Source organism: Sparus aurata, chromosome 5, assembly GCF_900880675.1.
Source record: "Sparus aurata chromosome 5, fSpaAur1.1, whole genome shotgun sequence".
Lineage (NCBI taxonomy): Eukaryota > Metazoa > Chordata > Actinopteri > Spariformes > Sparidae > Sparus > Sparus aurata.
The window spans coordinates 32,584,473-32,595,752 of record NC_044191.1 but is presented as its reverse complement, the minus strand read 5'-3'; the positions used below and the strand labels follow the sequence as shown (position 1 = coordinate 32,595,752).

The window sequence follows — 11,280 nt, the reverse complement described above, 5'->3', positions numbered from 1 at the left end:
TTTTGGCAAAAGAAACTTCTTTTATTTACCCTTTTTTGATTTTTATCATGATCAAGTTAATGAACATAATATACATCTGACTTTTGAGACACGTTAATCACAGTGTGTAAAAGAATAATGCGTAAAGTGTTGGCACGCGTCTGCGTTTTGGGACGAAGTGGGTAAATACAGTCGAAAGAAAAGCTTTTCTGTGGCGAACATTCAAATATATACAGCAAAGGATTGATCGAGTCATCACCTTCTCCAGCTGCCTTTTTATAAATATAAATAAAACATCACAGCAATAATGTCTAGCACAATACAACAGACAAGAGACGGGGAGCTACGGTATGGACGGCTTTAAAACGCAGAGTGAAGGGTAGAAAAAAAACTGGTGGACGCTAACTTCTTACATCTCCACATAGAGTCTTTGTCCTCATACAGGCTTTGAGTCTTTGCTTGGCAAAGCTAGATATCTTAAGTCTTACATGCTTCTTTCTTTCAGCAGTTTTTTAGTTCTTAACGAGCGTTTTTTTTTCTTGCGGACTGAGATGATTTTAAAATCTCCAAGCAGCTCCCGGCTGACTGACGGAAAGCAGTGCGATTTGTGTTCTCACACGGGAATTTCCGACTGTGACCTCAGACGTCCACGCGCGCAGTCGAGTGAAATCGGGTCGACTCTGTTGGAGGCGGGTCGGCGGCTTTATAACAGGGCGATGGGCTTGCTGTTGGCCTGTGTGACCATGTACTGGGAGGACAGGTGATCCTGGGAGGCGTAGGAGGTGTACAGGCCTGTTACTTGCACGTCCGACAGTGGCATGTTTGCTCCGGCGGAGACGGGAGGGAGGTTGGCCGTTCCCAAGTCACAGTCTGATAGTCGGAGGGGGGAGTTACTGAAGGTGCCCAAAGCATCCAGGTTAAAGCTGTCGTCCTTCATTTCCTCCCACAGATTGCCTGAGCAGAAAATCGAGGGATGAATGTGCTGATCTTAATTATCTAGCGAACCAAAAACAGAAAGGACCCTTAGAAATGTATATTTACCTTGAAGGGCAAAGTCCATGATGCTAGGGTCCAGCGCGTCCACCTCTGTGTGTGTGTCGCCGTGCACACTGTAGAAATCATCAGGGGGCTTGCCAGACTGCTGGGTGAGCGGACTGTGAGAGAGGTCAGGGACTGTGTGGAGGGGAGGCGTCTGTGCCGGGGCAGGGGACATGGGAGCCAGGCGGGCCTGAGCCTGGAGCTGTGCCTGGAGCTGGTGGTGCTGGTGCATGGGCAAACAGGGCAGGGACAGCGTGACTATAGGCTGAGGCTGCATCTGAGCCGGAACGGGCAGCGGGAGGCCAGTCGGACAGCCGGGCAGCCGGGTCATCCCGGGCTCGAGAGGCTTACGTCTGCAGTTCTCTGGGCGATCTGTGATCAGCTTGTCCAGCTCGTCTGCGGAGGAAAAGACAGATTATCAGACTCATGACATTGCCGGTTTTTGATTACACACTTGCCTAGTTGGGCTGCAGACATTTTACATTTAACAGAATGCATTGCTGACCGGGGTTCGCCATGCTGCGGCGGATGGCCGGGAGGTCCTTGCGCTTCCATTTCTGCATCTCTTCCTCCATCTTGTCAATTTTGGCAGGGTTCAGCGCCCACAGACAGCCCTTACGGGACGAGCTGCTCGTCTTGTTCTCCACTTTCTCAAAGCATTTGTTTAAGGACAGGTTGTGTCTGACCGAGTTCTTCCATCCGTCAGGTGCAGTCTGCAGGCAGAGGAGTATTGGTCAGTCAGTCACATTCTGCATCTACATGCAGCCTCTCTGTAAATCCTTTTCTGTAGTATTAACAACATACTGCACCTTGAAATAAGGAAAGTGTTCCTTCATAAAGCTATAGATCTCGCTGACTGGAAGGCTGCCAGTTTTGCTGTTCTTCAGGGCCATGGCAATCAAACAGCTAGAAAAAAAATCACCAGGAAATAAAACGTTAATTGACTGTCGTTCAGAAGAAATGACAGATGTTATATTTCAGATTAAAAGGTGAGGTCTCACCTGTAGGAATAGATTGGCTTGGGGAAAGACTTGGGCTGCAGCTCTTGGTCTTGCGGAGCCAGGCGAGGTTGTGTGAATAGACTTTGGTTGTTGAAAGAGACATTGCTATAAAGCCCACCGGTTGAACACTGCGAGACATGAAAAGAATGATGAAGAACTTTACAATTTTACTGTTTATATCAAGTCAGTAAGTTGACTGCAGAGGTCCTTGTAAGCGATCCACACAGGAAGCAACAGGGAACCAACAAATCGGTAACCAAAGAAAAAACGATCTCCCTCGTGAAGAAACGGGACCAATATTACCGGAGAGATGATGACTCTAGGAGTCTAAACTAAATCCTCTGAGCGTCACACCATCAAGATAAATATGGTTCAAAAGACCGTCATTTTCACCAAGCCAGGCAGTTTCTTTGCCTGGCTTTAAAGGCACAATATGCAAGAATCGGCCACTTGTTGAATTCATACAAATAGCGGAGAGCATATCACCAAAGTATGTAGCTTTTGTTAGCCAGTTAGCTCCATTAGCCATGCAGCTAGTGGCTCAGAGTGGTATTATGAAGAAGGGTGGGCTGGTTTCTCGCTAACTTCTGCAACACATCAAAACTATTTTCTTTCCAATCTGTTTATAATTTTACTTTTTAATGTCGGAATCTAAAATTTCTACATAATGCACCTTTAAGCTTTGCCCTTGTGGCAGAACGACAATAGTCGGACCAATCAGCCTCCTATGAGGAACTTCTCACAGTGTTTCTTGATTGCTAGTTCAGAGTTAAGTACCTGTTGTCCAGTTTGGGTTAGTGAATACACCTGCTGAGGTGTCGGCTGGTAGACTGAGGTAGGACACTGGTACCCTGGAGAGGGCAGCCCGTTCATGGAGAACGGAGACATCTGGGAAACAAACACACACGGATCTTCAGTTCGTATAAGCATCATAAAACACGACACAGATGGTTTTTCTTTTCTTGCATTGCTGTTGAGACTCACACTGCCGCTGTGGGTGTTGACGATGCTGATGCCCAGAGGACTGTGCTGCATGTTGCTCTGCAGGTGAAGCATGGAGCCTTGACCAGCTGACATCGTCATGTTGTTCAGCTGAGCTGTGAGAGGGAAAGATTAAAGGAAAGTTACGAAAAACCCTTCATCAGGTATTTCTTTTCTCCCACTCGTTCAGATAGTTATTCATCTTTCCTGTGGAATGGAGCTGACTGCCAGTTTTGTTCTTCTTACACTATTCTAGCCGTCAGCATCAAGTGCAATACATCGTTTTATTCAGGAAGACTTTAAGTTTCAGTCCGGCTCATTTAAAGTATCGAGCTTGCGTGTGCTTTGTCGAAGAATGGATGAATTTACCATAATTTTTAAAAAATGGCAGTCAAGATTCAGCAGGTTTTTTTTCTTGTTAGTTTGTTGTTTTACTGTGAATTCAAACAGAACCTCACGATGCTTATTATCTTTTTTTATTCAGAAAGAAGTATGAGATTGTTTAAGTACTTCCTTTGAGTTTTTGTTTCCATCCGACCTTCTCTAAGCAAGTTACAGCCATTTATTATAATATCATCTCAGGCATTTACAGTAACAAATACGTGTATCTGCTGACCGTGTAGTTGTGTCCAAATATGAAGTAAGAGCGTAAATACAAAGAACATTATATTTCCATTGAGTCACTCTGCAGGCACAGTTACTGAATGCCCAAACAAGACAAGTGAAACCACTGAAAAGCTGAAAAACTCTACATGAGTTTTCAAAGCATATGGATAAAATTAGCAGTTCAAAAGTGATTAAACATTTTAGAGCAATAGCTGTTTTTTTAGTAAGTCTTTGAGGATTAAAAATAGAATGATAGAGCGAAGTAAAACAAAACCATATCCTGCCTTTAAATCCTCTTCTTTTTTTCAAGAATTCAATTTTTCAATATAAGATCTGTGGGCTTGTCTTTTGAGAACCATTTTATCATGTTTATGATATATTTATTAATCTGTTCATCACAATATGAAGATGAACAAATGCTCAAAACTCAACAAATCCCTCCAAAACTATCAAACTGAATTATTCTCTGAGGTTAACCGTGTCAGTCTTGTACTGTCATTTGTCTTTATTTTTCAGGATGTTCTTATTAAACTCGGGCAGTGCTGATTCATCCAATCAGAGAGAGGATGCGGTTTTTGAACGTTGCTCCGTCCCCTCCCTGTCACCTCACCTGTCTGTTGCTCCAGCAGGCTGCTGCCCTGGGAGGGCCCGTTACTGTGGCCTCGGCTGTCAGCCATCTGCTGTAGCCGGGGCACGTCCACAGAGGTGAGCCATGACAGAGACTGCAGGTCCCCAGGGAGGTCCTCCTCCCTCAGCTGGGAGGGGTCCGTGGTCAGAAGCCTTGGAGGGGAGAAAGAGGATGGGGGAGGTTAGGAGGGGGGGAGTGTGTCGGGGGAGGGGGGGGGGTTAACACGGCCGTCAGCTCTGACACACGAAGACCAGAAGTGGAATTTAAATGTAAACACTTGATGGAACATTTTGTCCCTCAAAGTCAACACGGCTGTGGTGAGTGTGAGTGTTTGGAAACAGAGATGAAAGCTGCTCAGTGAAGCCGCGTATTAGCCGTGCCGTCCAGGATTTACCGTAAGGAGATTAACTACAAGTGTTATTTAGCGGCGGCGGTTTTAATCAACAATGAGGGAGTTAAAGAAGCTTTTCATTCGGACTAAATCATCCGCTCGGATTTTTGTTTCTTTCTCCTGGGAGTGATCTTTGTTTCTTTTGTAATTTATAGTTGTCTGCTTTTTGACGATTGTTAAAAAAATTGGAGAAAAAAAATTAAATTAATCAAAATTTTAATTTTATGCTAATAGATAAGAGAATAAAAAATGTTTCCGCGCACACAAAAAAAATGAAGCAGGATTCGTGTTTAACTAGTGAACCGCCAGCACCAATCAGCTTTCAGTCATTACGTCTTTTATGTGGCGAGCCTCAAAGAGAAAAAAGAAAGAAAAGGGAGGAATCCTCTTGAATCCTCTCCAGTCTTCTCTCCGCGCACACACACACGAACACACACACACACACACACTTTCTGTGCGAGGGGTTTAGTAATTGGGGTCGCTATGACAACACACACTATTCAGTTACTTTGTGTGTCTGTGGACAGTGTAGGAGTGAACACCCTCCTCCTCCTCCTCCTCCTCCTCCTCCTCCTCATACACACACTAATAAAAAAAAAAAAAAAATCAACCCTGTGTCAGGTGACCGCGCTCTCGCCTTAACCATTGGCTGAATCATAAGTAAACAACGCATGAGATCGTTTGAAACATGGGACAGCAGCACATGTTGCCTGCAACAGTTGGCCCCGTCTATTGAAAAATGATCACCTATTGTGTCCCAAACGACAAATCTGCCCAGTGGCACGTGGCCCTATTGTCTTCCCCAGACCCTTCCTTGATTGTCTCTGTCGTTTCTTTTCTTTACCCGACCCTTGCATTAATCTGTTGGAATGACAGCCCTCACATAAGAGGGACAAATAGGATGCCATCTGCTTCCCTGTCCCTTTCCAGCCTCCATCCCGAACGTCCTCCCTCCTCCCCACCATCAGCCCCTCTCCCCTCCCGTCCTTCCTCCCCCCAAAAAATGGGGAAATCAACGGAGCCTCGGGGGCCGGAGGGGGTGCAAATGTAGTTTGAGGTCAGGGCCGTGTGTCTGCCGTCTGAGTGAGTGACATCACCGCAGCCGGGAATCAGCAGCACACGTCCTGGAACACCTTGCATGCGCCAGTAAAAAAAAGATTTGGAGTGATGGTGGCGTCGTGAGGTTTAGCCACAGTATCTCAGCAGGAGCTTTGACGTTTGCTGCACCTCTTTATTTTTCTCTGCCTTGCTGCTGTAAGCTTTCTGACAACATTAAAAAATATGAAAGTTCAAGCATCACAGTCTGCTGGAGGAGAGGAGCACAAAGGTAAAACCGCAGAGACTTTTTTCTCCTTTGTGTTTTCTGTAATAAAGCACCAAAGTATCTGTGGTTGGAAACTGTGTGCAGTCTTTGCTTTTTACACTTGTGACTCGCAGAACTGCTCAAGTTTGACCACACGCTTGATTCAGACTGATGGAAACTGCAGACTGGATGAGACACTGGGTGGTGTCCCCCTCCTCCCCCTCCTCCCCTCCTCCCCTTCTCCACCAGCACCATAGAAATTGTTCACTGATGCAAAACATGTTGAGCTGGTGTCTCCGTGTGTCTTCCGAGCCTTCCCAGAGGTTCAACAACACTAAATATTGCACCTCCTCCACCCTCCCCCTCCGTCTCCCCCCTCCCTCCCTCCCTCCCTCGCTCCTTTTCCTAATTGGGAGCCACTTGTGCATACTGGTGACCCAGAGCGCCCCGTCTCCCCCTGAGCCGGCAGGCCAAGAGGCTCAGGCTCTCCGTGTGCCGACAGCGGGAGTGTAAACAGAGCTGATGGTTTCTGACAGATCCATTCAGACTGAAAATCATTTATTCTTCAGGATTTTTTTCTTCTCTCTCCTTTATCGTGAAACCCCCCATGCACAAAAAGAGCTGTCCATCTACCTTCAGATTAAACATAGTGGGCTTAGACAGTTTGTCCCATGGCCCGTTTGGGAAACACCTTAAAAGGGTTTGATTAATAGAAAAATATGCCTTTTATCTATTGAGGCGTCTCGCATTTTGATCCCGAGTGTTTTTGACAACGTGCAACAAAAAACTAACACGTTGTTCAGCACTTTTTTTTAGATTCCTGCAACTGCTCGACCTGGTTATATTTATTAATTCAGAAGTCTTACCTGTAGTCCTGTGGGGACGGATGATGCCCAGCATTCTCAATGATTCCTGACATCCTGGATGTAATTCCACCTTCTATCATTTCCTGGGATGTGTGGTACCTTTTGTCGTAAAAAATGAATTAAATTAACGCCCCCGTCTGCAAAGAGTGCGTCATCAAAGTCAAATAAACAAGCTGGATCGAAGAAATTACTTCAGTATTAATAATATTGCTTCATCTAAGTGAGTAAACATGGTGGGACATCATGTGCTTTTTCTGAAAAAACCCTCCATAAAACTTAAATCTGAGGTTCAGTTAACATTAAACACAGCGTAAGAATATAAACACATGAATAAACAATGTGAAAATAAACATTTAACACATTATATTCAGCATCTGAATCCTTTTGTTGCAGACAAAATCGATTTCTTTACTGTTTGAAGACTTTGTTTTTAATTCCCCTTATATCTCACCGCTTTAATTTCACAAAAATACTGATAATGTAGAAAAATGTGATAATAGAACTTGTTTTCTTTCAGCGGTCAGTTCACATGTTTACATAACAGTTAGGTCTCACTGGCCTCAGACTTGTCTTTGAGCGTGGCACACACAGAAAAGATGCTTAAAGTCTAAAAGAAACATCACTAATATCTCAATATTCTGATAAAACAACAACAATCCGACAAAGATGGTGAAGCTGAGGGAGAGAAATCGTTCGAATCTCACCTGTTTTGGATGATACTGGAGTGTGTTGTCTGCAGGTCGAGAGCCCCTCTACTGTATTTCACTGTGTTGCACTTGATTCTCCCAGAAAACCGTTTTTAAATTTCCCTCTCTGGTAGCTGTCCAGCGCTCTGACATGCGCAGTGGAGACCTCAGCGGCGCAGCTCCCACTGGCCCGAGGGGCAGGAGGGTCTCATGAGTTTGACAGCTGCTGTTAACTCAGCTCCTGTTAACAGTCCGGACAGCGGCCACACTTCCCTTCACATGCGAGAGCAGCAGCAGCGATGATGACGATGAAGATGATGATCAGGAGATTTTTTTTACTTTTCTCTCAGTTTTACGCGTCACGGTGCGTTTACGCGCTCCTCCGACTGCGTCCAGACACAAAGTTTGTTGCGTAAAAACCCATAAAAAATCAGGCCATACTCCACTCACACACTGTCGTCCTCTTACTGGATGATTATTAAATCGATGAGCTGATTTGAAAGGAAATCTCCCCCCGCGCGTCCTGTGCGCGTGTTTCCTCCTGAGGCAGGTGCGTCTTAATAAAAAAAAAAACACACAAATGAGTTCAAGAGCTCGGGCCTAAATCCTGTTTGAGGTTAGTTAGACTAGAAATGTTAAAATAAATGAGTGAAAAACTCCAAAAATGAAGAACTTTAAATATCCACAGTGCTCCACTTCATCCTCTCTGGCAGGTTATTCCCAGTAAGCTGCCTCGATCAGGTCTAAGACGGTGTGAGTCGGTACTTGTGGTGGCATCTGTGTATGTGAGTGTGAACTTTTTTTTTTTTTTTTTAAGGGAAGTGCTTGTAGATAATTTGCTTCCCGCCGCTGTGGCCGCGTCCTGCTCCTCTCAGCAGTGGGAAAAAGAGCCGGGGAGGCGCGTAGGGAGGCGCAGCGCAGGGGGGGCCGGGAGGGCTGCAGCAGGAGGCGGCAAAAAGGCTCACACTCGATCACGGAGGACTGGTTCTGAACGCATTACTGTGCATCAGTCAAAGAAATAACAAATCACTGTGTCAGTTGTCACAAAAAGCAAAACACACAACCTCCAGCTGCAGGTTTTCTTGAGATTGAGCAATTCTCTCAAGTAAGAAAAGAAGAAAGAAAAAGCGTCTCTTTGCCCCTAAATCGATATTTTGGTGCGATTTAAGGAATTCGTAATAACTTATTCTCATGTGTGAACATCTAAAATGTGTTTTCATACTTACATTTATATGCAAAAAAGACGAAGAGTGAGTAAAACTCGATTGTTTAATGACTTTCCCCGCAATTTCAAAGAATGAATATTTGCATTAACATCCACCCAGAGCTCCAAACATTTCCATATTTTGAATTTAGCTGCCTGGTCATCCCAATGATATGCCTCTATCTCACTTTAGACTGTCTGACATTTCAATTGTCTTTTGCTGAGTGTAAAGATGAGTGAAGAACGTCTGTGTTGGATGAGATAAGGAGACGAGCAGGTGTGGGTCTTTTTTTTTTTTTAAACAGCAGACTTTAAAATGTGCTAGAGATTAAAAAAAAAAAAAATGTGCAGCCGGAAATTAAAGGGGAATTCCTTCAAGTCTGTTGGGAGGCTGCAGTGACAGCAGTATCAGCCCCATGGGACCCTACAGATGGTAAATCGGCCTGTCACAATAGGCACAATCAATGATTACATGCATGAACGTAACGGACAAAAACAAGAGCATCCTCAGAGAGCACATCCTGGAGGTCCTAAAGCCCGCAGGGTTACGATCTGGACAAAGGCTGGTGATGATGATGATGATGATGATGATGAGCAGGACGACCACTGCATTTAAATGTCACATGTTTACATCATGCAAAGTGTCCCGGAACAGTTCATTCATACATTAATCTGGATAAGGTCCAGATGCAGGGGCTGGACAAAAAAACAGAAACACCTCACCGGAGCCGATTAGCAGACCGACATAAAAAAACACTCTGCAACTATTTTGATATTCAAACATCCCCATAAGTCATATGTCACCCAAGTTACCCATATCAATAGAAGCTGAATAAAACTCTTAAAGTATCTGAGTAGTAGTAGTTTAGAAGTACAAGTATGTACATTATATACATTTACATGTAGCCCATGTATTAGGGGTGTAATGATACATGTAATGATCTGGATCGATCATTATTGTTTCCATGATTAACAATCCTACAGCATCGAAACGTTGATTCATATCGCCGCCATTGTAAAGACATTGTTTTATTTTGAAATTCCCACTGCACGTCTGTGTCACAGCTTCTTTCTAAACAGTGATTTCTTTTTTTTAATTAAAAACAATAGATTTGTTTCTATTCTATGTCTGGAACCATTGATAAAATAAGATTTCAGTTCAGTAATAAAATTATTTTAGTAACCGACATATGATATCAGGCCCATGTATCGGGCACCTGTTGTGGCAGACTCTGGGATATCAGCAAATATCGTATAGTTGTCCAAAGACTTGATATAATATTGTATTGTGATGAAATTTGCAATTTACATCCCTTGTATGCATTCATGGGTGGACACATTATTGATCTGATAATCAGCAATAAAAAATAATAATTTAAAAACCCTACATCGGTCCTGATGTAGCAAATAGTCTGCAAAGTTACTTGTATGATTTACATTTAGTGAACTAAAAGTACAATATTTACCTCAAAGGTTTAATAGAGTGGAAGTAAAAAGTAGCAGAATAAAGTGAAGTACAAATACCTATAAAATCAAGTTACTTGAGAAAATGTAATTAGTTACATTTCATCACTCTTTTATTGTCCCAGGATCTCATTTGTGAGGATTTCTTGTTTTTTTTGTCGTATGTGATATTAGACTGAATACTGTTGTCAGTAAATTTACTCAACTACTTTACTAAATATTCTATTTTTCACTATTTATTCAGCATTCTATTTTCAAGTTAAGATTTTACTTACAAAGCATATGCTCAGTTTATAAACTGCGATCCATAAACTACCAAAAGCACAAAAATATTACGTTGCATTTCTCTTATAACAACACTGACAGAAGCCACTGTTACTTCTGATACTCCATGAGGACTTTTCTTAGGTGTCTGTGATTATTCAAGTGAAATTTTGAATGTAGGACTTTTACTTATTATGGGTTGTTTCCACATCTCCGGCTTCGAGACTCCTCAGTTCATCCTCAGCATTGCACCATGAAAAGTATCCGGGTTTGATAAATCAGAATCCGACCTGGCAACAGGAATTAAGAGTAACAATAATGATCATTCGGAAGAACAGACATTCTTCTTACTGATGGTCTTGTTTGTGTGTGAACATCATTATTAAACTGAGACTGTTTCATGAGCAGTTAAAAGTTCCTTGTTGTAGTTTAAGTAATCGATTCCTCTTCCGCCACTTGTTGAGGAAAAAAAGCAATTTGATGATGCATGATTAATTACAGCCCTCGAGGAAATCCAACACAGTAGAGCTTTACTGAAATAAACAAATGTTTGTTATTGTTAAATTCTTTTTTAGACGATTTATTTATTTTTTTTCAGCCTGATTTTTGTCGCTGTAGTTTGTTTCAGTCTATTCGTACGATTCGTAAATGCAGATTTGTCGGATTAGATACGATTAAGCAGCACGTTAAAAAAAACTTTCTGCAGATTTTTGCACCGGTTAGCTCAGTCAGCAACCTCTGCAGGTCATGTCACGGTACACTCACTGCTATATACTACACTAAACACTATATTTTGATATGCTGACATTTGCTGCTGTGTGCTCACCTGGTGGGATGCAACAGACACACCTGACAATCACACAACAGAA

The 11,280-nt window shown here is 43.1% G+C and overlaps 1 protein-coding gene across 1 annotated transcript; it reads right to left on the bottom strand.

The window, feature by feature from the left end:
- Window positions 1-4: 4 nt before the first annotated feature.
- On the bottom strand, window positions 5-8,330 carry foxn4 (forkhead box N4). The gene is made up of 10 exons (XM_030417050.1): window positions 7,498-8,330; window positions 6,794-6,892; window positions 4,216-4,385; window positions 3,003-3,115; window positions 2,796-2,906; window positions 2,019-2,146; window positions 1,827-1,923; window positions 1,523-1,730; window positions 1,021-1,413; window positions 5-933 (listed from the first exon to the last, which is right to left on the bottom strand). The coding sequence occupies exons 2-10, from the start codon at window positions 6,871-6,873 to the stop codon at window positions 683-685; spliced, it is 1,551 nt and encodes a 516-aa protein (XP_030272910.1). The 5' UTR covers window positions 6,874-6,892; window positions 7,498-8,330; the 3' UTR covers window positions 5-682.
- Window positions 8,331-11,280: the final 2,950 nt, after the last annotated feature.